We start from the raw sequence: 27172 nt of genomic DNA, 5'->3' as shown, positions 1-27172 counted from the left end.
GATTGCCTTGGGAGTTTGTTTTACAAGGAAGGACAGACTTACATTAGGACTGCCAACACACCACCTATCAGCTCCACGTCACTATGGCTGCAGGAATCACTGCTCACTAAGCAATTTCAGACCCTTCACAGCATAGCCTGTGAAAGTAAACCAGCACTGATTTCTGCTGCCTGGTGGCAAACTGCTGCAAGCAATTCCTGTACTCTCACAGTTCAAGCATGGGACAGGCTGTAACCTTGTCAGTGATCCCAGTGGGGGCTGTTTGTAATATTGAGTCAGAACCTACAGAAAACCAGCTGAACATGGCCTTCACCGCTCCCTTTACTTCAGAGTCAGCTACATCTCACAAGATTGGCTTCAGATTACCACAGTTCCACATGTGGACAAGAGGGGATATAATATCAAACATTTACAGGAGTGATGCTCTGACCTAAAGCAGAAGTTTAAAAAAGAAAGATATGTATCATTTGTATAATTATGCCTCTACTGTTACTGATTCACATTTGTAAACAAACAAATTTAGTGCCGAAAGGAAGAAATATTTCCAACATTCACTGCTTAGAAAAGCAGTAGTATGTTTTAAAAATGACCAGACCTCCTCCAGAAAGCTGTGCACTGCTTGCTAACAGAGAATCACAATCTCACAACAGCATAAAACATCCATTTCCACTCCAAATGTTTCAGGAGGTAGCTCCCTTCAAACAGACAAACAAAGCAAAACAAACAAAAGTCAGCGCCTTGGGCATTTTCCTAAGCCTAAAAGTAAAAACTCTCATTTTCATTCTGTGATCTGCCACAAATTATAGAATCATTCAGGTTGGAAAGGACCTTTAAGATCATGGAGTCCAATCATTAACTGAGCATTGCCAAGTCAATCAATGAACCATGTCCCTAAGCACCTCATCTACACATCTTCTAAATGCCTCCAGGGATGGTGACAGAAACACTTCCTTGGACAGCCTGTTCCAGTGCTTGACAACACTTTCAGTAAAGAAAGGTTTCCTAATATTCAGTCTAAAACCTCCCCTAGTGCACCCTGAGGCCGTTTCCTCTCATCCTGTTGCTTACTTGTGAGAAGAGACTGACCCTCACGTCACCACAACCTCCTTTCAGGTAGTTGTAGGGACAGCAGTAAGGTCTCACTCAATTCAGCCTCCTTTTCTCCAGACTAAACAATCATAGAATCATAGAATAGTTATAATAGTAACCCCAGTTCCCTCAGCTGTCCTTCATAAGACTTGTGCTCCAGATCTTCACCAGCTTCACTGTTCTTTGGATCTGCTCCATCACCTCAATGTCTGTCTTGTGAGGGTCCCAAAATTGAATGCAGTATTCGATTAATATAAAGCAGTATGATCACATTTTTTCTCCAGGCAGCTCAGAAGGGACCAAAATTTTGAAACTGAATTTTACAGTCTGAAGAAAAAGAAAAGAAGCATATTGCTTTCAGAAAAAAAGCACCACAACAAAAAAACCCTTAATAAATAAAACAAGGCTACATTAGTATCAATTTGTGCAGCAGCAAGAATCAAACTATGAGGGACACATGGCTCCATACTGTGTTATGTGTTAAGAAGAAGAGATTCAGTGCAAGGAAGGACCTTCAATATGGCAATATGAAACAAATGGTAAATACAGACCTACTAAGTATGTAGTGTCTATGTAGTATGTAGTGTCTAAGCAGAGTTAGACACCTAAAAGTTCCCATCCTTCAATACTCTATTGCAGTAAAGTGCTCCATATCATGCAGTATCAGAGGGACTGACAGGTGTTTTCTAATGGATGTTATGGGGGTTACTGCTTTACTGAGTCAGCTTTTCAGTCACCATGTGCTAGTACTTAATCCACTTCTATCAAAACGGCAATTCTATGCATTTATATTAGTTATGGAGATTGACTATAAACATTCTGCCCTAGCACAGTACTGAAACTACACTTCCTTAAATATGTGCATGCCCATTTCATTAAAAGCTCAAGTTCAGAACCAAGTGTTTTCTTAATTTAATGTTAAACCAGTAAGGAACTGAAACTTGGAGAAGACTTAAAAATGTACACCTATGTTTAATCTGAAAGCAGCTCATCAAACACTTGTAGGCTCTTAAGATAATTTTGCAGATAGTGGATTGTTTTGTGGTCAGAGGGGAAGAACTGGTTTTGGCTTTAAGACTTTGGTTTGTTTTTTAAATTCTCCAAATTCCTGCTGGTTTCCATAATAGTTTTAGATGGTGATAGAAGAAGAGAGCTTTGTCTTTCCTCTGGAGATGGCCTTAGCTCCGAGTTTGAAGAACTGGCTCTACAATCTGAAGCTGGTAGAAGTTAAAATATCAGATTACCTCTATGCTTTAAACTACTTGGTTTCTGTTAGCCTTTATTACAGTTCTCATTATGTAAAAATTTCTACATGTATTTTGGTATTGGCACTAAGCCTCATGATGTCTGCCTGCTGTATCTTAAGTGCTTTTCAAAGCACCCCCTCAAACATCTTCTGGACCTCTACTTGTACGAATGTTATCTTCTAATTCACTGAAAAATAACTTCCTCTTTTGATAAAATGTGATTCACACACCTGCAAGTTTGGTGATGACACTAAGTTATGTGGTTCAGTTGATATGCTGGAGGGAAAAGATGCTGTCCAAGAGGGGCCTTGATACACTTGAGAGATGGGCCAGTGCAAACCTCATGAAGTTCAACAAGGTCAAGTGCAAGGTCCTACACCTGGGTTGGAGCAATCCCAGGCACAGCTACAGGTTGGGCAGAGAAGAGATTCAGAGCAGCCCTGAGGAGCAGGACTCTGGGGTGTCAGTCAATGAGAAAATGAACATGAGCCGGCAGTGTGCGCTCGCAGCCCAGAAAGCCAACCATATCCTGGGCTGCATCAAAAGGAGTGTGACAGCAGGTCGAAGGAGGTGATCCTGCCCCTTCACTCTGCTCTCGTGAGACCTCACCTGGAGTACTGTGTGCAGTTCTGGTGTCCTCAACATAAAAAGGACATGGAACATTTAAAAGGACATAAAAAGGACAAAGGACATTTCGCAGCATGGGAAATAAGCAGGAGGAGCTAGAAACCTGTGTTAAGTCAGGAGATTATGATCTGGTGGCAATTACAGAGACGTGGTGAGACAGCTCACATGACTGGAATATAGTCATGGAGGGCTATGTCCTTTTCAGGAAAGACAGGCCAGCCAGGCGGGGTGGTGGGGTTGCTCTTTATGTGCGAGAGCAGCTACAATGCGTTGAGTTCTGTCCTGGGACAGATGATGAGCGAGTTGAGAGTCTGTGGGTGAGAATTAAGGGGCAGGCTGGCAGGGGTGATACTGTTGTGGGGGTCTGTTACAGGGCACCGGATCAGGGTGAGGAAGTTGACGAGGCCTTCTACAGGCAGCTGAGAGCGGCCTCACAGTCACAGGCCGTGGTCGTCGTGGGGGATTTTAACTTCCCTGATGTTTGCTGGAAGGACTACTCGGCAACCCAGCCGCAGTCCAGGAGGTTCCTCCAGTGTATGGATGATAACTTCCTCATGCAAATGGTGGATGAGCCAACCAGGAGAGGTGCGCTGCTGGATCTCATCCTCACTAACAAGGAGGGTCTGGTTGAAGGAGTGAAGGTTGAGGGCTGCCTTGGTTGCAGTGACCACGAGATGGTAGAATTCAGGATCTTGTGTGGTAGGGTCAGTAGAATAGCAAGTAGAATCGCAACCCTGGACTTTAGCAGGGCAAACTTTGGCCTCTTCAAGCGATTGCTAGGGGAAATCCCGTGGGCAAGGCTGCTTGAAGGTAAAGGGGCCCAAGATAGTTGGTTGACGTTCAAGGACTGCTTTTTCCGAGCTCAAGATCAGAGCATCCCGACACGTAGGAAGTCGAGGAAGAGGGTCAGGAGACCTGCATGGCTAAATAGGGAATTGCTCGGTATGCTCAAGTGGAAGAGGAGAGTTTACAGGTCATGGAAGGAAGGGCTGGCCACTTGGGAAGAATATAAGGCTGCTGCTAGAGGATGTAGGAAAGCTGCTAGGATGACTAAGGCCTCCTTGGAATTAAAGCTGGCGAGAGGGGTCAAAGACAGCAGAAAGAGCTTTTTCAAGTACATGGCAGGTAAAACTAACACCACAGGCAATGTAGGCCCGCTGATGAATGGGACGGGTGTCCTGGTGACAGAAGATACAGAGATGGCAGAGTTACTGAATGACTTCTTTGTCTCTGTTTACTCTGCCGGAGGCAGTCCTGAAGAGCCCTGTACCGCTGAGACCCCGGATGAAGATAGGTCAACGGAGCGGTCTGCCTTAGTCGATGAGGAATGGGTTAAAGACCAGTTGAGCAATCTGGACATCCATAAATCCATGGGTCCAGATGGGATGCACCCGCGGGTGCTGAGGGAACTGGCTGAGGTCATTGCTAGACCGCTCTCCATCATCTTTACCAAGTCTTGGGAAACGGGAGAGGTGCCTGAGGACTGGAGGAAAGCAAATGTCACTCCTGTCTTCAAAAAGGGCAAGAAGGAGGACCCGGGTAACTATAGACCGGTTAGCCTCACCTCCATTCCTGGGAAAGTGATGGAACACCTTATCCTTGGTGCCATCTTAAGGCATATCAAGGATAAGAGGGTTATGAGGGGCAGTCAACATGGCTTCACCAAGGGGAAGTCGTGCTTGACCAATCTCGTAGCCTTTTATGAGGAAATAACACGGTGGATGGATGATGGCAGAGCGGTGGATGTGGTCTACCTTGACTTCAGCAAAGCGTTTGACACGGTCTCCCACAGCATCCTCGCGGCTAAATTGAGGAAGTGTGGTCTGGATGATCGGGTAGTGAGGTGGACTGTGAACTGGCTGAAGGAGAGAAGCCAGAGAGTTGTAGTCTATGGGGCGGAGTCTAGTTGGAGGCCTGTATCTAGTGGAGTGCCTCAAGGGTCGGTACTGGGACCAGTATTATTTAATATATTCATCAACGATTTAGATGAGGGAATTGAGTGTACTATCAGCAAGTTTGCTGATGACACTAAGCTGGAAGGAGTGGCTGACATGCCAGAAGGCTGTGCTGCCATCCAGAGGGACCTGGACAGGCTGGAGAGTTGGGCAGGGAGTAACTTGATGAAATATAACAAGGGAAAGTGTAGAGTCCTGCATCTGGGCAGGAACAACCCCAGGTTCCAGTATAGGCTGGGGAACGACCTGTTAGAGAGCAGTGTAGGGGAGAGGGACCTGGGGGTCCTGGTGGACGACAGGGTGACCATGAGCCGACACTGTGCCCTTGTGGCCAAGAAGGCCAATGGCATCCTGGGGTGTATTAGAAGGGGGGTGGTTAGTAGGTCGAGAGAGGTCCTCCTTCCCCTCTACTCTGCCCTGGTGAGACCTCATCTGGAATATTGTGTCCAGTTCTGGGCCCCTCAGTTTAAAAAGGACAGGGACCTGCTGGAGAGAGTCCAGCACAGGGCAACTAAGATGATTAAGGGAGTGGAGCATCTCCCTTATGAGGAAAGACTGAGGGAGCTGAGTCTCTATAGTTTGGAGAAGAGGAGATTAAGGGGTGACCTTATTAGTGTATATAAATATATAAAGGGGGAGTGTCACGAGGATGGAGCCAGGCTCTTCTCAGTGGCAAACAATGAAAGGACAAGGGGTAATGGGTACAAATTGGAGCACAAGAGATTCCACTTAAACCTGAGAAGAAACTTCTTCTCAGTGAGGGTGACGGAACACTGGAACAGGCTGCCCAGGGAGGTTGTGGAATCTCCTTGTTTGGAGACATTCAAAACCCGCCTGGACACGTTCCTGTGTAACCTTATCTAGGTGTTCCTGCTCCGGCAGGGGGATTGGACTAGATGATCTTTTGAGGTCCCTTCCAATCTCTAACATACTGTGATACTGTGAACTGTTGGAACAAGTGCAGAGGACGGCCATCAGGATGATCAGGGGACTGGAGCACCTCCCATATGAAGACAGGCTGAGAAAGTTGAGACTGTTCAGCCTGGAGAAGAGAAGGCTGCGTGGAGACCTCATAGCAGCCTTCCAGTATCTGAAGGGGGGCTACAGGGATGCTGGAGAGGAACTCTTCATTGGGGACTGTAGTGATAGGATAAGGTGCAACAGGTTCAAACTTCAACTGGGGAGATTTAGGTTACATACCAGGAAGAAGTTCTTTACAGCGAGGGTGGTGAGGCACTGGACGCCCAAACACATTGTGAATACTCCACCCCTGTCAGTGTTCAAGGTTGGGTACGGGCTTGAGCGACCTGGTCTAGTGTGAGGTGTCACTGCCATGGCAGGGGGTTTGGAACTAGACGATCTTAAGTTTCTTTCCAACCCCAACCATTCTGTGATTGTATATGCATACCTCCTTATCTTTAAATAAAGGTCACGTTTGTTAACACTTCGCTTTCATATTTCTTTTGAAGTTCCTCTAGGATGTTCAAACTATACACAATTTCCTAACCAACCAGATAATGTCAAGGCCAGAGCCATAGAGAGCCTAATGGACAGAACAAGCTGCAAATAGACCTCCTGGCATGCACCCACAGGAGGTTGAAAAAGCAATTTGGTGACATAAAGTCCCCATTGTACATGCAGATGGGTTTAAACACAAAAAAAAACCCAACATAAACCTACAACGTTTCTTCCTCTGCCTTCCCGCCCTCCCCCCCCCTTTTTTTATTTTCAAGTTGTCCATCATATGCAAAAGACACATTCTAAATCTAAAGTAATCCCCTGAGTCTGGGTTTGTTTGGAGGTTTTTCACAATATGCAAAAAAAGCACAGAGCAGTCAGACCACACTCTTACATTAAAACACAGTGCGACAACAACAAATAATAATATTATCCTCTACTTTGGATAAGCATTTTCCTTGCCTTCTAAGAACAACTGATTACATCAACATGTATTAGTACATACCGGATTACACAAAACATGGCTTTACCTAGCAAATGTTATCATTCATGAGCTAGGTGATAGCAGTCACCTGGCACATTTATTAACAGACATTAACCTGCATTCAGCACCACCTTCCTGCCTAGTGATCAGTGACAGCCCTCTGGACTGACCCCTGATTAATCGATCTAAAGCACAATATAATGAATCTTTCATCTATATTTTTCTTAACTTTCCTTCAAACTGGCCACTTCTGATAAGCCAATTCCACTTTTAAAAGTTTGTGTGAGGGTACAAGTAAGAAAAAGTTCCAACATTCAATCCTTTCACAGCAGTTTTCTCAGTCTCTTCTGGTCTGATGCAATATAGAATAGGAATTGCAGCAGTTTTTACTCAAATGTGTTTTCTCTCTTTCATGGGAGCATTCAATCGCATTAAATTACTTAATTGCACTACAAAATGAAGATTTTTTTTTTCTGAGATAGTCTGATTTGAAAAGTCTCTAGATTGTATAGATTTCTAGATAGCACATACAACTATCTTTATTCTTACATTTATTTTCCTACTTGGAAAAAAACCCCAAACACACAACAACCAAATATTCAACTACAAAAAGAATGCTTAAATAACATGTAAGAATGGCTATTTTTAAACACACCTACAGATGACCATACACAGGAAACAAAACGGGAGGACACTTACAGAATTGTAGACTGAGGCTCAAAAAGGCTAATAAGGCTGCCAAAGCCAGCAAGAACAGAAAACGGTTTCGGAAAAGCATTATTATTCGTTCTGCTTTCTCTTCATGGTTTCATCTTCATATATCAGTGATTCCTGCAAACAAAAAAACATTGGCTAACATGTTTCAGATGTGGAAGCATCATCTATAGCAAAGAAAATTCAAATACCCTTTTGACAGTGTCAGTTAATTTAAGGCAAGCACATGAGACAATTCAAATTGGCAACATTATCAGTAAGGTTGTAAGTTGTCTCCACTCTAGTTATGAGATTAACTATATTTCTGCAAGACAGAACATTCAAGTAAATAAAAATAATGCTATTTCCAATAAAATCAAGTCTTCTTCTGCTAACACAGGGTTAATGCTCACTCAGTGGATAAAGAACTGTCTGGATGGCCGCACGCAAAGGGTTGTGGTCAATGGCTCAATGTCCAGCTGGAAAAGAGTAACAAGTGGTGTTCCTCAGGAGCTGGTGTTGGGACCGGTCTTGTTCAAAATCTTTGTCGCTGACATGGACACTGGGATTGAGTGCGCCCTCAGCAAGTTTGCCGATGACACCAAGCTGTGTGGTTCGGTTGATACACTGGAGGGAAGGAATGCCATCCAGAGGGATCTTGACACGCTTGTGAGGTGGGCTGATGCCAACCTCATGAAGTTTAACCATGCCAAGTGCAAGGTCCTACACCTGGGTCGGAGCAATCCCAGGCACAGCTACAGGCTGGGCAGAGAAGAGATTCAGAGCAGCCCTGCGGAGAAGGACTTGAGGGTGTTGGTCGATGAGAAAATGAGCATGAGCCAGCAGTGTGTGATCACAGCCCAGAAAGCCAACCATATTCTGGGCTGCATCAAAAGGAGTGTGACCAGCAGGTCGAAGGAGGTGATCCTGCCCCTCTACTCGGCTCTCGTGAGACCTCACTTGGAGTACTGTGTGCAGTTCTGGTGTCCTCAACATAAAAAGGACGTGGAACTGTTGGAACAAGTCCAGAGGAGGGCCACGAGGATCATAAGGCGACTGGAGCACCTCCCATATGAAGACAGGCTGAGAAAGTTGGGGCTGTTCAGCCTGGAGAAGAGAAGGCTGCGTGGAGACCTCATAACCGCCTTCCAGTATCTAAAGGGGGCCTATAGGGATGCTGAGGAGGGACTCCTCATTAGGGACTGTAGTGATAGGACAAGGGGTAACGGGTTAAAACTTAAACAGGGGAAGTTTAGATTGAATATAAGGAGGAAGTTCTTTACTGTTAGGGTGGTGAGGCACTGGAATGGGTTGCCCCAGGAAGTTGTGAATGCTCCATCCCTGGCAGTGTTCAAGGCCAGGTTGGACGAGGCCTTGGGTGATATGGTTTAGTGTGAGGTGTCCCTGCCCATGGCAGGGGCGTTGGAACTTGATGATCCTAAGGTCCTTTCCAACCCTAACTATTCTAGGATTCTAAGAGCTCTCAAGAGCAATTTGGTAAATCAGCCCTAGAAACGAAACTATCCTACAACATGTTAACAAAGGACACACACACTCTTAAATATATGCTAAAAATGGCTAACTGGTAGCCTAACTTTAAAATGGCTTTCTAACTGGTAGCCTAATGTTTTACTGATACAAAGCTCACAATTCTTATTTAAGAAAATGAGGAGTAAATAAAATTACAAATGCCACTACACAGAAAATGGAAAAGTACACTGACTTAACACCTGGAAAAATTCTGCGTATTAACATTTTTAAACAACAGTTTTCACAAGGATCAGAACAATATATTTCAAATTAACAGTATTTAATAAAACTTAAAAACTTAAATAAGCCATTGCAAGAGTTATTAAAAAAACACCCCTCCCAAAACCCAATGAAAAAAACAACCCCAAAACAAAACAAAAACCTAACAAAGCAAACAAACAAACCAACCACCACAAAACAACAAACAAACAAACAAACAAACACCAAAAAAACCCCAACCCAACCAAGACAAAAGACCCCAACCCTCTCCTGAAAATACCCAAACAAGAAGCACTGTTAGTAAACCCAACAATTTTCCTTGCAAGTGTCATCCCAAAGTGCACAGAATTTGCTGAAGTGCTCTGTCTTCACAGATATCCATCTTCCACTGGAAAATGGCTCTGTGTAAGAGATGGGGTGTTCCCCTTTTTCTTCTTTCTTTTCTAAACAACCAGCTGCTCTTACGTGCAAGAGGTGCCTTTTCCTAGCCTGGTGCAGGAAATTGCTTAGTCTTGAAAGCAATATTCTGAGATTGCCAGATCCTTTGAACTGAGCTCTGTTCATGACAGCATACTCAAACATGTTGACAGAAAATAACCTGTTTTCTCCCCATGACTGGATTTTTTTGCTCTGGCACTTAATTTGCTCACAGAAAAGAGATCTCTCCTGCTTCCTTCCTGCTTTTGAGAATGAAAAGGCTTACATGTACATGTAATTAATACATATTTGTTTATAAAAACTCTTCTGCTCTCCAAAAACTATCTTACCAAGATTTCTCTGAGTGCTGATAACTTATGTAAAATCATAATCTCAAAATTCAGATCCACCCCCCCCCATAACTTCCTCATTAATATTTGAAAATGACTCATGTCTCACTGAACTTATTTTATCTATTGTAATTAGTCTTAAGAAGAGTTGTGGGATCTTCAAGTTGGCCCAAGGTAACTTCCACAGTGAGAAACAATGGGACCCAAAGCATGAGTGGTGATCTTTCAGAAACGAAGGCGGTGGGGCTTGCAGTAAGTGAAATGTATTATGCATGTACATTTTGTAGGATTGAGGTCTTTTCATCTCATTTTACTTGGAGGACTATCTTTACAGCTTTTGGAAACTGTGGAAACATGGAAAGAACTGAAGATTCTGAGAAGCAAGAAACCAGAGCTATTACAGTATTTTTCCAAAATGCCAATAGCACCATAAATGGCATCTGCAAACAGTAATAAAAATAAAGTTAAAAAAAAAAAAGAGAAGGAAAAATTTTAACACTCTCAGTTTCATAAAATCGCAGCTCATCCTGGAACATCTTAGTGAAAGGTATGCTGAAACTAAACTGAACTAACCCACTGAAACTAAACAAAGCTGCAAAGAGTAGAAGCTATAAGGATTAGTGTATACAAAAACACCAGGAGAGAATAAAGCAGTTAAATCAAACAGATGGAAGAACAGAAAGGGAACCACAGGAAAAAGCAAAATCAGACTGAGCAGGAAGGAGAAGGTAAAATCTGCTAAAAAGCTCTTAGGAACAAGAGGTCTCGCGCACTGTCAGTGCTCATCAATACTGCTGCTGCATAAAAAAAGGTGCTATAAAAAAGGAAAAATTACAAGACTGAAAAAAGGAGATCATATACACCTCATATTAGCAAGATGTTTTAGAGGGAAAAAATTAATTAGCTTTAAACCTTAATTGCAAGATCAGAAGTTGTTTTAAAACATACTGGTTTAAACACAGTATTCAAGAAATTATAAACAAAATGGAAAGACTTAAATAGACTTTGGCCTACTAACAAATTAAAAGTTGCTGTGCTACAACTTAGGAGGAACAGGAACAGCTCCTGTTCAGTAGCTGTTAAATAAGAGCCTGCCAATAAAATTTGTTATCAGCTCCTACTTGATATCAAGTTGCCAGGCATCACATGGATGTATGTAAGACCATATACTGAAGCCTCTACCTCAGTGTCCTGGGTGTACCTTGCTGGCATACAAGGTACTCCCAGGGACAAGCAGCACTTAGTCAGCATATATAAAGTCAGGGCAGAACAATAAGTATTGTGAGTACTCACCGAAATGAGCATTTGTAAGCTAGAAGTGATAACACTGAGCCTGGGGGTGGGTGCGTGTGTGGAATAAAAAGCTAACCAACCTTATCTCCCCACAAAACTATTTTTATATGCAGACGGATCAAAAAACCAACCACAGAGCAAAACACACTGTGGGTCTTCAGAATATACTACCACATAGCAGGAGGCTGCAGGGCTGCTGAGCATCTGCTGCTAACATGACATTTAGAGAATACTGATCTTTAACTATTTACTCTGCACACAGGCCAGAGTGCAGGTCATGCCCCAGCCTCACCATCACTGTGCTGTAAGCCCTCAGTACTCAAAGGTCGATTCTATCCACAGCTGACACCACCACCTTGCTATTCTCCAGGCATTGGTTCTTTGGAGATAAGTAACTGTTACTGCTTTTAAAGGTAAGCACCGTACTGCTGCAGAAGAGGCAGAACTCAGCCCTGGGAGCTCAGCTCACGAGAGGCAGCATTCTGATGTGTGCCAGAAAAGCAGTGATTTATGCTCATCCCTTAAACAGGTCTTTTGCCCAAGACCAAAACAGCCTCAGGTTGCATCTGGGAATATTTAGCCTGGATATTAGGAAAAATTTCTTCACTGTAAGGGTTGTCAAGCACTGGAGCAGGCTGTCCAGGGAAGTGGTTCAGTCCCCATCCCTGGAGGTATTTAAAAGAGGTGCAGAAGTGGTGCTTTGGGACATGGTTTAGGGGTGGACTTGGCAGTGTTAGATTAATGGCTGGACTCCATGATCTTAAAGGTCCTTTCCAACTTAAATGATTCTACATTTTCTATGAATGCAGGACTTGATAAAAATTGCTTACAGACCCCCAAACTTTTTTCAGGAACATTATTATAAGCATGACACACATAAGCAGTCTAGATATTCTGAAGAACAGTTGTTAATGAAGTATCCTGTATCAAAATGCAGATATATAAAAGGCTACTTCTTAGCCACCTTTTGCAGCATACAGACTACCCACAGAATTTATCTGTTAAACATGATCCAACTCATCAAAACATGCCAGAATGACTCACAGCATTAGAGCACCCTCCCCATGGGCATAGTTTAGTGAACACCCATGCAGTACCAAAGCTCAGGATTCTGAGAGGGTCCTCAGGATGGTCCTTGCCTGTGGTGTTTGCTATATGACCCCATCTTTTGCGCATACTCAGTTGGCTTATACAAGTCTGGTAAGCAAGTTCCAAAGTCCTGTGGAAGCTTATCAGCCTCGAACAACGAGATTCAGTCCTACCTACAGGGTATCGAAAACCAACATCCTTGTTCTTTGCTCCGTTCATGGTCATTCTTGGAAAGCTTTCCATGACTGAATGCAAGCAATGTTTGGGACAAACTCAATTTCTTGTTCTGACTACACAAAAGGGCCAACATGTGCTAATGGAAGGTGCTAAGATATTTACACACTCACACAAGGGTAAAAATAGTTTTACCACTGACAGCAAGACCAGATAGCTCAGCCAAGCCTCTGGAGGGCTCTGGAAAAACCTGACCAAATCACATTCTCCATTTTAGGCCATTTCACTGGAAAAGTTGGTACCTACCTAGAAAGGCTGTGACAGCAGCATGTCTGCTAAGAGCCCAGGCTAAGCTGTAGCTCCCAGCAGAGCAGCTGGCATGACTAACCTACTTTTTGCTGGGTATTGCTGGCTAGTGCTCCACATGGAACCTCCCACCCAGCAACCCCTCCTCCTGTGCAAAATACAGTTTCTGCAGGGTTGACTAGCTAAGCTATTTCTTTTGATTATTTTAAGTCTGGCCCTGAAAATGACTGCTTTCAATGCACTTGCAAGGTTAGACATGACACTAAACCACCACTGCCAAACTTCTGTGCCAACTAAATGATACTGTTACATCCTCTAAATCACCTGTATCCATCTAGAATACAAACCTGCTATCTAGCATGAAGCGTAAGCACATTATTACACTGACTCACCATGACAGCTTAAATGATTTTACTTGATTAAAATAGCATGTCTCCATAAATAATCAATAGTACTCTTCTAAGTCTGCCTCAATAAAACTAGTGTATTTATCTGATGTGGTACACCAAAGTGACATTGTCCACTGAAATACAACCAAGCAAAACTGGCTGTAGTGAAATAGCAAAAAGAAATGGTGGCTTTGTCCAAAAAGTAAGGTAGCATGAAGTCCCTAACTATATTCTATATTCCATAGTCAGATACAGGTATATTTTGTAGCAAGGCTCTGTAGCCTAGGAGGGAGAGCAAAAAGCTGACAGACAACGTAAGGTTTATCTGGAGTAACATTCATATATGGTTTTAGAAAAAGTCATAGTAGAACACAGGGACCCACTCACTAGTGTAATATCTCTACAATGCAGAGGAGAGTTTTTAACTGTAATTGCTTTTTGATGCATCTTTTATTTTTCATCTACATCTGCAGGCTTATTTTCTGACAAAATCTGTTTTGAAGACATCCGAAATGAAGATGACAGCTCCTTATACAATTATAATGAAGAATTCTGCCTTTACTTCAACTCATGATGCTCCATCAGTTATTCCCCAGCCATTTGGCAGCAGACTACCAGGCAGTCTATTTTTCATCTACTGAAACCCGCAAGTCCAGCATCCAGACATTCTCTGATAGCTGGAGAATTTCATACTCTTGAATTGGAAATTGGGATAATATAGCTGTGTCAGCAAGTGGCATGAGCCAAACCTTTTGTTTGGTGCTTCAAGGGATTTTCTCTTTTTCCTGCAGGAATGAAAAATAGTGGCTGGGATCATGTGGTCATGACCAAATTGACCAGCGCTACAAAGATCTATGGCAAGCACCAGAGCAGAGAGGAAACTGGAGCACTCAGCAGCACCAGTTTTCTGGTCCACACGACCTGCTTAGTTACTCATGCTTGTAATCATCACATTGAGGAAAGCCTCATAAAACCCCTGCAGCAATTTAAACTGGACATATGATTCCTGCAACACTGAAACTGTATTTTGCGTAGCATCATGAAGTAACAAAGCTAGCATCTACGATACTGTTGCTAGTAATTCGTTTTCCCACCAGAACCAAATACTATTTTATTTTCAAAAAAAGCATTTATGAAAAATAGGTCACATCACTTGGTGTAAAAAAACCACATTTCTAGGAAATGTAGAACTAGCTCATCATTGAAAAAATCAAATAAAGCCTGCTCAGTAAAGTTACTCATGTAAGCCATGACTTAATCTAGAAGTTTGTAACCACATGAAACACAGAACTTGACTGGAAGTGTAAAGAGGTCAGCAGCCTCATTTAAAAAAAAAAAAAAAGAAAAAAAAGAAGAAGAAGAAAAAAAAAGGTGATATAAAGAAAGCCAGGGTAAAAAGGGCAACATGTACTACTCCATGGTAGTCATTAATGGAAACAGCAAGAAGCAGCACCTACCCACTACATACAGCATAGCTACATGTCGATATGTAAAAACTGATAGCCACTTACAACTTTATTTTCAAATTGTTTAAAATTTTTGCAGCAAGCATCTGGTGTCAACGTGGGAGTCACGGACAACGCAGGAACAATCAATGTGATCAGTGAATGCCAATTTATTACAAAGCTTTAACTCCTTATATACCATTTCTTACAGGCACTTACAGTGATCTGGCATATTATAATTGGATACATGTCTTGAAGACCCTTAGCGACTAACATATAAATGGTTAAGCACAGGTGTGAGAACTTGACCTCGAAAGCTTGCCAACAGTCCACAGTTCTCATAACGCAGTGAATTCCAGCTTCTTCTTATCTTGCTTGCTTAAGCTTCCTCGGGCCTCTCACGGCCTTGCTGTATATCTTTCAGGATTATTCAGAGTTTATGTACCAATTATCCATTCTCCTGTGAGAGCACTGTCTCCACACATCTGGTGTATATATATGTATATATATATATATATATATAAGAACAACTAAGTTGCTAAAGTTTAATATATTTTACTATTTAGAACATTAAAATACCTGTATCTAATTTTCTCTTTTCTCTGATTCCAAGTTTGTTCCTTATCTAGTCAGTTCTAAACTCCTCATACTGGCACGGCTGGTCTTGAGATCTACAAAAGCTTTTGAACATGGGACACTACTATCGCCCAATATGTCAAAGCAACCAACACAAGCTCTCACTTCATTATAGCTAAGGGATCAAATAGAGCTCTTACTCAAAAAAAAATTTGCCTCTATCTACAGAACTCGCTTTTTTCACTGTGCTGCAAATTTACTGCTGGATTTAATAAGTAAAGGTGAGGAGCGGCTTAGCATTCAGAAGTGATGAAGGGACCATTAGCCATACTGAGATTTGACCATACCATGAAGATAATCCGCTGTTCTGAAAAGGTTCACTTGACGCTGAGATCTCAGCTTTTAAATCTCAAGGTGCACAGACAGATAACATGGTGAATGTCTTAAACATCTCTTTCTCCTAACCAGCTTTCAGGTTTGCGCTGGACTGTCATACAGTTTTATACTGGAAAATCTGAGAAAGCAGTCTTCAGCTTATAACCTTCAAAGGACAGTTTCCTGCTATTCAATCGCTGTTACGAGTTTCCTTCTTTCAAGGATCAGCAATTCAGAGAGGCAAGCAGAACAAATTTTTACATAGTTTAGGTTTGCATTTGATTTTTGTCAGTCCACATCCTGTAGAATATGTTTCTTTTATTAAAATTAGAACCTACAAGTCGGTGGATCTCTTAAAATTGAGTAATAAACAGTCATGCAGAGACATCTATATTCAACTTATGTTTAGTGCATTAATGTTTAGCTAATGCAACGTAATGCTGCAACATTATAACTACTCTTTATGGGTTTCCTGGCACTGGAAGCTGATAATATTTTGCAGCCAGAGATGTGTTTTCTTGAACTGGGGTTGGAGTGGGGAGGGAAAAATAAGTGTGAGAACTGTTAAGAAGCATGAAAAGATCATTACAGTGTTTGATTCTTTTATCTTTTTCACACTTCCACAGAATGTAAAAGTAGGTGTATCAGCTTATCTCTCCCATACTCCAACCACCAATCACCTTGCAAGGCACCCTTTCTACAACCAAATACTTCTGACAATTCAAACAATAGTTTTTGGAAGAAATGCTATAATTAAATACTATAATTGTGACTTTTATTCAGTAACATTTCAAAGTCACACTTTAAAAGACCTGAATTCCCCGTAAAAGTATTTTTTTTTTAATCTAGCACAGTAATTTTTGACATGTAATCACTAAAGGGTATCACTACTGCAGTTATTTCTACAAAATTGATAATTCCTAGGACTATTAAGAAAAAAATAAGAACATGCATAAACTAACTTTGATATGAAGGGAACTATATTGCCAAAATAGAAGGTACTGTAAACACACAATTCCTTTGGTATGATGCCATTCCCCTAGATCACCCTTTTCCTTCTCCAGTCCCTCTTCTACTCCTAAAATTATCAGTATATGTGAGAGAAGTTCTGAACAGCTGCAATTCAAATACAATTTATATGTTGTGCACATCCTTCCCTTAAAGAGGAAGAAAGAAAAACGTTTTAAATTTAGTCTCTGCCTCTTCCCAGAACACTTACCCTTTAGAGGTTCAATTTGGAGACAGTTTGCTGCCTTCAAGCCCAGGCTCTGGCAGCATCCTGAGAGGCATTTTTGCTCCTACCAGCTTCACTAGTCTATTTATAAAGAACATAAGTGTTCCCATCAGCTGGGACGCAAAGATGACATGCCCCTGCTGGGAGGAACTTACAAGAGTCTAAATTAGCTCTAACTGTAAACAAAGAGGAAAAGCAGGATTACACATAGAAACAATTATGGAACATTTACTGCGACCTGTCTGTAGTCTCCTTTATGTTCTACTTTGTGCCAGATTTAGACACCTCTTCAGATCAGACCACAAAGTGATGATCAGCATCAAAATTCATGCTTGCCAGCTCATGCATTCTCTCTCTTTTGATTTGTACTTTTAGTCATACTTGTTAGTCAGTGATGCTCTGCCACGTCACTTCACTGAAGTGCTCAGAGCCAAGACAAGAACCTCTCCTGCTGAATTCTGCTCCACATTATGGGAAACACACAGGTGAAGCTCCATGATACACCCACAGAAACCTGCGAACTGCAGTCCTTCAGCAGACATGCATGTTGGCAATGACTGTATGAGTACTACCTTCTCCAATTATGAACATCTGCCCTACTACAAGGCCTCTGAGTTCCAAATTACAGGTGTCATGCTGATCCTGCTTTCCATCAGCTTCAGAGAAGTGTTCTTTTATAGGTGCCACACAGTTCTTTCCTTCATTGCTGTTCTCCAGAGGAAAACAGGATAACTTACTCTGTCATCTACCACTGCAAACCATCTCCACCATTCCATCTGGTCCCTTTTACAGGGTCTGTACCTCTACATGTTTTGAAGTCCCACCTACACAACTGATTACATTCTCTCACCCTTCTTAGAAGATTTTGGATGATCTTAGTTCTGTCAGTGCCTGCATATTAAACAAACAAAAAACCACCCAAAGAAAGAAAAACAAACCCAAAACAAAACACCACACCCCTTCAAAAAAAAAAAAATAAAAAAAATCCAAAACACACACAGAAAAAAAAATCAACCAAACAAAAAAATCCAAACCCCACAAAGCCTACATAATCATATATGCAGCAAGTCCCTATACCAAAGGTATATGTATCATACACAGTATTTTTCTTTCCTTGGTTTTTCATCAAAATTGACATAGATGCCCATAGAAGTCTTAATCTCTTTTGGCCAGCAAAATGTGTATATTTAAGCCTGTATTTGTGTCACTGCTTGCAAGCACTAAAAGTGACTCAAGTTTTAATTTTGCTATTATTGGTTGCATCCAGCACAGGATCCATAGGACTGCATTTGTAGGATGCATCCAGAGAAGGAATGGCAACAGATGCTGCAATGCCACATAATGTATCTGGGTTATCTTGCTGGGCTGGTTTCTAAACCAGTTTGCTGCCAAGCAAGCCACCAAAACATGAAATGAAAAAACACATTAGAGCAGATTTCCATTGGGTTTTCCTGCTTCAGAGTTTACAGAGATTGGGTGCTAAGCCCAAATACACTCTCACTGCAACTCATTACAATCAATTTACACTGCTGCTGCTATTTTTTAAGTTGTAATGGATGTACAATCAATTTGTACAAACATGAGAGCAAAACCTCGGCCTTCATATACCCCTGGGTTTCACACCTATGTTCTTTAACAGAAGCAAAAATCTAAACTCAATACACAGTACCTTTTTTCTAATGTCAGTAAGAAAGATCTGTTATACTCCTATTAAGTAAAAGAACATAAAGCCCACCAAATGACAGGAAAAAGCATCATTGCAAGCTGACTGACAGCATCCTTTTCTGTAGCAAGAAAAATAATATTTGCAAACAAACTGGAGTATTTTGAACAAAAATTTTGTTTTCTATCTGACAATATAGAGAAACTGCATTTAAATATAAACCTTTACATTTTCTAAGCTACACACTAGTCTGCCTTTGGTGACTGCTTTGAGGACAGGGTTTACACAGAAATATATTTACTGCAGATTGATTCTCTGCTATATATGAAAGGTTTTAGAATGTGTCCTTGCACCTTACTGAGAAAAAAACCCAATGAAAATTCCACTACCAATAGCACTGAAGTCAAGCACATGCTGCTGCCATGTGCATTTTTGTGACATTTCAAAGTTTCTCTTGCAGTTCCCTTCCCAAAACTCTTTTCCCTCATCTCAGCCTATCAGGACTACTCATTTCCTGAGTACGCCTCCAACAAACCTGCTCAAATGAATCAAAAATCTAAAATAAAGTCCCCCCAGCTCTAAGGAACTGACCCCTTTTAGATTACCAAAATGAAGACTGAGAAAGACCATTTCGTTCACAGGAAAAAACCCACCAATCTATGGCTGCTCTAAGGTCTCTCAGGGAGCAGCAGATGCTCCGAAGATGGATGCAGTTTTGAATTTGAAGCTGCATTTTGAACAAGACATGATATAGCACAGACTACTTCCTTTCAAACCACAGAGAAGACTTAACACAACAGTGAAGCTATCAATAAAATCCAGTCTATAATGCAATCTGTCAAATTATAAAGCTTTAAATGGTTTCTAAATAACTTTGGATCACAAACCATTCCCCTTTTTAAAAAGTCATTCTTCATGGCATACCCAAAACATAGATACTGAAAAGACAGACCACTGCATTTCTTTTGCTAGCTTACCACCACTTCTCTCATTTTCATACTCCCTTTAGGAATTGTTGAAAGCCCATGCTTTGGGCTTTTGTTTGCCAAGTATAATGATTTTATAGGTCGCAGTTTTTGAACAGCAAATGTATGAGAGCATGAAATACTTCAAGGAGTAGGTGTCCTTAGCTTCCGTTTCTTTTGGTCCATTTAAACCTTTAGTTCAAGAGATCCTTCCATGCAGACAAAATTCTCAGTAAGTGCTGTGATCTGGCCTTGACTACCTCTTTTTGGTTGGAAATAAGGTCAGTATTCTACAGCTATATATGTTAACACTGTAGAAACGTGAAAAAAGTTGAAGTCAGCAACAACCTACCAGTGCAGCACATAACTTAGGAAGCCCTGTGGAAACAAAATTTTATATCTAGGAAAATCCGTCACAAGCCCAACTCTTAGTCATCCACTTCAGGAAGGTCAAAAGAAATGTTCCCACTCCTTTTCCTACACAGTGATAGGTCATGCATGTCTGTGAACTGCAGAGAAAGTAAAAACAAAAACAGAGGAAGTGCTTTTACTTCCTTAAAGGAAATCAAGTGACTTTTTTTTAACATTATTATGAAACTTGAAAGAAACCTTATGATTTTGATGGCTACAGGCCAGAACTGAATCTTAATTGGCAGCAAAACCATTCCAGAACATACAGACAATAATTCTTGAAAAATGGCACCAGAATGTAATTATTTTAAACTTACGAGTTTTTAAATGCTATACCATATGCTCATAATTGTATGAGCATAAATCATAATCACACACAGATCACAGCCAGTGGCTGGTCAGATAACATCACAGCTCTAAAAAGCACGCAAAGGCAAAGCAGTTAACATGCTTGAACTGATATACTTTCCTTTTTTAGTTAAGCTTTTACCTTTTACAGTTTTAACTGTTTGAACAACTTCCTCTCTTACTGTAACACTCCTCTCCATATGTGTTTCCAATATAGACTTTTGAACATGCCTCTGAACAGGAACCTGCCTCCCTCTGCTCCAGTGTCAGGCGTTGTTGCATTCTGCTGCAAATACTGGACTACCTTTGAAAGCGACCATTCCAGGGATGCACCAGTGAAGTTAATTTGAATAAACAAATCAGTGAAGAAACCTCATAAATGTAGGAAAATGCTTATTTTCCCACACCAGCTCAAACCCTATCCAGCATCTGAGATGATGTCAGTATGCTCCCCTCCATGTTTGCACTTCTGCTCAGGTTAGATGGATTTGAGAGTAGGACCTGAGCTCCCAAATCTGCCCTTATTCTTTTAATTACAGATGTTTTTCCACTGGGTCTGTTTATAACCTGCCTTCACACATATATATTCTAATGCTGAAAGGTTACATGCCCACAGTTCTCAGGGGTTCACACAGGCTGATTTGCTCACAGTATTCCAACTGAATGGATTTGGGGAGACACTTAATTGTAAAAGCTTGCTGACTTACTTACTCCAAGCTCTTCAGCCTACTCACCATCCCATCTTGTATCCCCTCTTCAGCTGATCCATTATCCATCACCCTATGGAAAACTACTGGAATCTGAATCCACTAATTTCCCCTGGCAACTTACCCACAACTCCACCTGTAACCATTAGCTAGACATGTATGTCTTCATCTTACCCTAAAAAAATAGCATTTTACAGCTGGAGATGTGGCCATTACTGACAGCTTTCCATTAAGTAAAACACAGTTTAACTAAATTATCTAAATTATACTGTTAAAAATGGCAGTGAAACAACCTGTTGTTAGAAGTGTTTGTGCCAGAGGGATGGAAGGGCTGACATATATTTCAGTACTGATTCTATTTCTACTCTATCCTCATGCTTAAGCTATATTCTGACCTTAATTCCAAAATACTTTTTCTCCTGACTATAGCTCTGTTATGGGATCTGTTCAATCCTACCATAATCACAAGGATTAATTCAAAATTACATGGTAGATATACACTTCTGTTTCCTGTCTTCCACATGGAAAACTTTTGTTCATGTCCACAGGCTATACTATTGCCCGTTGCAGCACCAACAGTTGGCAGCTCATACTGGAAAAAATAAAAAAAAGGGGGAAAAAATATAGAGTAAACAGGCTTTATTCAGCAATTTTGTCATGTTCCTGCAATCTAACCCCAGAATGGTGATTACACAGATGCATCAGCAGACAGTCAGCATTTTCTGCTGCCCTTTCTTCCCCACAGCACTTCATACAACTGCCAACTTGCCTGGCTGCTGGATGGGGAATAACACAGGCCACATACTGGGAAAAATACCGTGCTGCTGGCAAAAGGATGTGCCTTGTTTTATCCTTGATTATTGTGGCAGCAGCACAACCTAACTTCTACAACAATGCCCTCTTACAGTTAAGAGACAACCTGAACACAAAGGTGCAAGCATGAGACTTATTTTTTTTTTTTCAAAAGGAAAAATAAAAATAGGCTTAGGTAAAGAGCTGTGGGATTAAACACGATGTCCTAGCATTTCATCTGAAAGGCCCACTGACCACATTTTTCTTCCTAACTTCCACAAAGTTGTTTTCACAGTTTATTGGCCCAACAGAAGCTCTTCATGAAGGCATCCAAAAGCCTTCACAGACAGTCCGTGTTCAGACTTTTGCTTCAGGGGCAATCAGTAAACCAGCATCATAACACACACATGAGGAAGATGAACAAAGCATGAAAAATATGGCAAAGTTCAAGGTCCAGCATTAGCACTCCTGTGTCGTATTAAAATAATTATTAACAGAGTGTACCAGGTATTCACAAGGCCTCCCATTTTATCACCAGAGATGGTGATAAAAGGTCAGTGTTAGGTAAACTTAGAATGGTGTCTTCCACTAGGTAAGTAACTGTGAAATTCACTATAGCAGACATTGAGACAAAGTTGTGGTGTTTATTTTTTCATTTTCACAAGGGAAGCCATGAATCATGTGACAGTTTTCTGGGGGAAACTGACTTCATTCTTTGTCCATGAAAAGGTTTAAGGTGGCTGTAGAAACCATGGATGAAACAGCTGGAAAAGTCACTGACTAGGATTTCCAAACAGCATTTCTGAACAATGTCTTTTCCATGTGGCACAAACAAACAAGACCAATTATTTCAGCTTCCAAAAATCAGTTATTTTAATGAAATATGCCAGCTGTCTAGCTGTTCAATACCCAGTTCACCTCTCTAATCAATACAAAACAGTTCTCAATCTTGCTCTGAATCCTTTGCCTGTCATCAGAATCACTTAGTGCTTAATCACACACTTACCATCCGCCTTTGTAACCCTCCTGGCAAGTGTTCTTATTATCATCTTGCACCATGAAAAAATGCTCTTTTCTGCTGCTTAGAATAAATCATTACATTTATGATTCAGGCATTATCTGAACACAACAAAATGACATCTGATTTTTTTTAGAAGAATCATAAACACTGATTGTCAGAGTACACCTTCCCACTCTATTTCTTCACTGAGCAAAAGGGTGTCTCACCCAGCTGTAATCAGAGACCACCGAATAATTTCAAGACAAACAAGAACATCAATTTTGAATTCTAACTTATATCTGATGCCACAGAATAAGCCGTATGGGCTATACTCACATGCTCCTATGTAGACATAAGATTCATGTATCCTCTGTTACAATTTTTAGACAATAACATTTCTAATATTTTCTGCCCTAAATGGTTTTCAAAGTCAAATGCTTGCTTAAGGGACTCCATTTGGATTTCACCAAATTGCAGCCTGATTTTAACTGAACATGAAGTGTGCCATGCTCCATACAACATCTCTAGTGTCTTTCTGGAAAGCTGCAACATAAACCTTCAGTCATCATCATCATCCTATATGTGGCTTTATGATCAACTGCTATTTCTATGCAATTCTATTTCTATGTAATTTATACCATACATTGACCTGAATTCTGGAAAGCATTTGAAAGAATGGATACACGTATTTTAAAGCATTATCTTTTTATCAGTAGTGCAATATTTTAGTTTCATTTCAGTAAAACTTCCACAACACCAAAATCCACGCAAGTAGAAATTTTGCAGGAAATGTGAATTTAAAGTCTCCTCCCAGGTATTTGGCATTTCTTCCCTTTTTGCTACACAATTTAAGTTTTCATTTCTGTATATAATTTACCACCCAAGCTATTTTTAAATACAACCTCCTGAATGTGAATCAATGCATAGGTTGCTTACCGACTCCCTCTCCCAGCAAATTAAGATTAAAGGCTACGTTCAAACACTTCCCAAATGCAACACACCACTTGAACAGTTTTGTCACAAACCACACTGTCTGTCCAACGTTTGAACCATTGAGGTTATTTTTAAGCAAGACTTTCCTCACCTTTGAGGATGCTGTCTAGAAGCATTTGCATGTGCTAGTCAAGTCCTTACCAGCACAGTGAGCTGCTGTGCTGTCTTTTCGCATATCTGATCAGTAACTGTCTTGCACATCTACTGGTGACTCTCAGAAACTTCTTGTATTACCAAAAAAACCTCCATCTTCTTTAGTCCTCTCATACTTCCTTCACCATAGATTCCTATAACACCTGAAGCAATAGCTGCATGTCTTGTGTGCGCTTCCCAATATTCCTTTGAGAGGGCACGTCCATCATCTTGATAGAGGCAGAGTTGAGGGCTCTGCCCTCTTGAACAATTAAGGTACCACCACCTCACTTGTAGCATCCCTCATAAGCCATAAATCTAATCATATCTAAATCATAAAACGTATGTTAGTAGTTGGCTTAACATTACATTCCTACACTTATTTGATGTATGTGAGCAACACACATTTCAACATGTTTCTTTACATACTAATTGCCAATATATTTTTTGTTAGTTAAAAGAGAATAAAAACCTTGGGGAGAGGAAAAGAATATGCAACTAGACCTGACTATAAATCCAGATAGAAGGCACACTTAGGACCACATGAATTCATCACTCATGTTTCAGGAGGTAACATGAAGAGACACTTCACATACAAGCCTTCTGTAATTAAAAATAAAATAAATAAATAAATAATCTGCAACTTCAGCAGAAAATCATCCAGAAAAACTCAACCAAAGTCTAGTTTCAAAGGTCTCCTATGACATAATGAAAATGAACAAAGATTTACATAAGAAACCACACAGGACACGCAGGGTTTCTTTCATGTAAGAAGCTCATGAGGGAAGGTAAGTATGTAAAAATATACACCCCATTGTAAAACCACTGGAAAAATCAGACTTCATGAGGGACAGTAATTCTGCACACCATGAAGCATTGCTTTCTGGATGTGTTCCTGCTAAGATGACTGCTTTTGCAGCTAAAAGAAGCCCAACAGACAAATGAAGGCTATCAGGGAAAAGCAAGTTCAAAATTATAAAAATAAAACAATATAAGTAAATGCCTGAAGTCTAACCAGAGCTACACCTGTGTAGGTACACAGGTACAGATGCACAGGTTTAGTTACACCAATGCAGTTTTACAGCTCTGTTGTCAGACCTTCACATGAGACCCTGCCACTCCTCAGTACTTCCTTTCTTGCAGAACAGGGATCTCGTTTAGCACACATTGAATCTTACAGAAATCAATGTTTCAGCACTACTGATTTTACATAAAATATTTAAGAGACTACAATTAAAAGCCATTAGAGAGAGAAGCATATGTGTTTTAATCATATGCACTACTTTTAGTTACCTTTTTGAGAAGATTAAAATTAAGCAGCTTTTGCTTTTCATCCCACTCACACCCTCCCACTATAAATTCTGTCTGAGCTAATCCTCCTTCTACAGACGTCAAAACAGCACATACGTATTACAGCTACTTACTGCCAAAATGTGTTGGTTTAATATCCCATTACTATTGTAATACTGGCACAATAACTTATTATATGTGACAGCTTTTGCAGTTAGTCAGGGATAGAGCCACTCACCCTCTAGTTTTTTCAACCACATGAAACTGTACTTGTAAAACCTGTAGAAAAGAAAATTTAAGGTCTGAAGTAGACGCTCACCTCAGACTGTAATGCCAGACAAATAAAAGGCTTAATAGGCTATTACACACACACTTCCCACCCTGTCATTTCCATTGTCCCAGCCTTTATGTAAAGTGATCTATTCAGAAATTCAGGTTATGGTATTTACAAATACATTGTTTAACTCCTTATTCCCTAGCATTTTAAACAATACTTTCACTGATTTTTTTGAAATGTATTTATTTTTAAGTGTAACATTTCACATGAAGACCAAGGCGATCTCTACGTCAGAACATGCTTCCGATAAAAAGACCACACTTGTCAAAAGGTTCGGGTTATTCCTTAGGAACCTGCAGGGCAGAAATACACTAAGAAGTCTGTTCGAGGCTCTACAAATATTTAGGTTAAAGTGCATACAATGACAGGGGCTGCTATCAGATACTCTAAAGACAACAGGCATCAAAAAGAAGGTAAAATTCAAGCCAGTTGTTCCACTCCAGACACAGCATATCGGCCAGTAACTGCTGACAAAGTGTCAGCCCGCCGGAGAGGCTCGGCAGCTCTGTGGCACTCGCCGGTCAAAGCTGGTGAACCCGAAACCCGTCACCACCGAGGCTCCGCTCCGCGGGACCCACGGGCCCGCCCCGTCGCGGGCTCTAGCCCCGCACGCTGTGTGCACGCCCGTGCGGCCGGGCGCCGTTGAGCCGGGACAACGCACAGACCGCTAGCACGCACCGAATCCCTCCTGGGAGCGCTGGGACGTGGCTGCCTGCCGCGGGCACCGTCCTGCCGGCAAAGTTTACCCGCCCAGGCCCCGCGGAGGACGGCTGGCCGCCGGCGAGTCCCCCGCCCACCGGGCCGCTTCAGCCAGCCCAGCCGAGCCCGCAGCGCTTCTGCTGCCCCGGGTCTCCCCCGTACGCGGGGCAGCAGCGGACCCTTCCCGGCCCTCGGAGCAGGACGCGAGGTGGCCGCTCCCGCCGTGCCCAGTACGCCCGGGCCGCCGCCCCCGCTCTGTCCCCGGGCGTCGGCAGCGGCCGCCCGCCGGACCCGCCGAGTATTTACCGGGAGAGGGAAGCAAGGCGCACACCGCCGGGTCGTACAGGGCACCAGCCCAAGCACTCCCCAGCAGCGCACCCAGGGAACCATCCCGCCTGCCCGGCCGGGGGAACACCCCGCCCGCAGCGCGCCTGTACCTGCCCTGCCTGCCGCGCTCAGCGCCTCCTCCCGGAGCCGCGGCCGCTGCCCGCCGCCACGCCACGGCGCCGGCTCAAGCCAGCCCGCCGAGCGCCCGGCTCCTGCCAGCGCCGCCCCCCAGCGGCCACGCCGCCCGCCACCGCCCCGGAGCGGGAGGCCCCGCCCCGGTTGAGCGAGTGAGTGGCTGCCTCGGGACGGACCGGACCCGGGCGAGCCCCGCAGCGGGACGGGACCGCGGCCAGCGCGGCGGGGACACTCGGTCCGCGGTTCCGACAGCCCGGCGTGGCGAGATGGTGCCCGTTGCTGCCCTCGGCACAGGCGGTTCCCGGCCCGCCCGGCAAGGGGCCGCGCGGTTTCAGACCTCTGGGGACTTCTTTCATCGTCACCCTTTGGGAGACCAGCGAGCGGCTCCCGGATCAACAGAGGGCAGCTAGCCAGGGTTCCCCA

General features: G+C 42.3%; 1 protein-coding gene across 6 annotated transcripts in view; it reads right to left on the bottom strand.

Moving 5' to 3' along the window:
- The window catches only part of PXYLP1 (2-phosphoxylose phosphatase 1), a 62809-nt gene extending 35968 nt beyond the window's left edge, over positions 1-26841 (bottom strand). Inside the window, exons 1-2 of one of the 6 annotated variants that reach the window (XM_061345340.1) lie at positions 26725-26841; positions 7560-7691 (exon numbers count right to left, since the gene is read on the bottom strand). In XM_061345340.1, coding sequence (XP_061201324.1) covers positions 7560-7638 — 79 coding nt within the window. In that variant the 5' untranslated portion in view covers positions 7639-7691; positions 26725-26841. Of the gene's footprint in view, positions 1-7559; positions 7692-16935; positions 17474-25489; positions 25512-26334; positions 26459-26724 lie in introns of those variants that run through there. The other 5 variants (XM_061345343.1, XM_061345339.1, XM_061345341.1 and 2 more) reach the window with 5 other exon arrangements.
- Positions 26842-27172: the final 331 nt, after the last annotated feature.

The sequence above is a fragment of the Neopsephotus bourkii genome, unplaced genomic scaffold, assembly GCF_033783945.1.
Source record: "Neopsephotus bourkii isolate Nb327-2 ecotype Australia unplaced genomic scaffold, CSIRO-AGI_Nbou_v1 NB_234, whole genome shotgun sequence".
Classification (NCBI taxonomy): domain Eukaryota; kingdom Metazoa; phylum Chordata; class Aves; order Psittaciformes; family Psittacidae; genus Neopsephotus; species Neopsephotus bourkii.
Note: the sequence above shows the minus strand (reverse complement) of the source record. Positions and strands in the feature narration are given on the sequence as shown.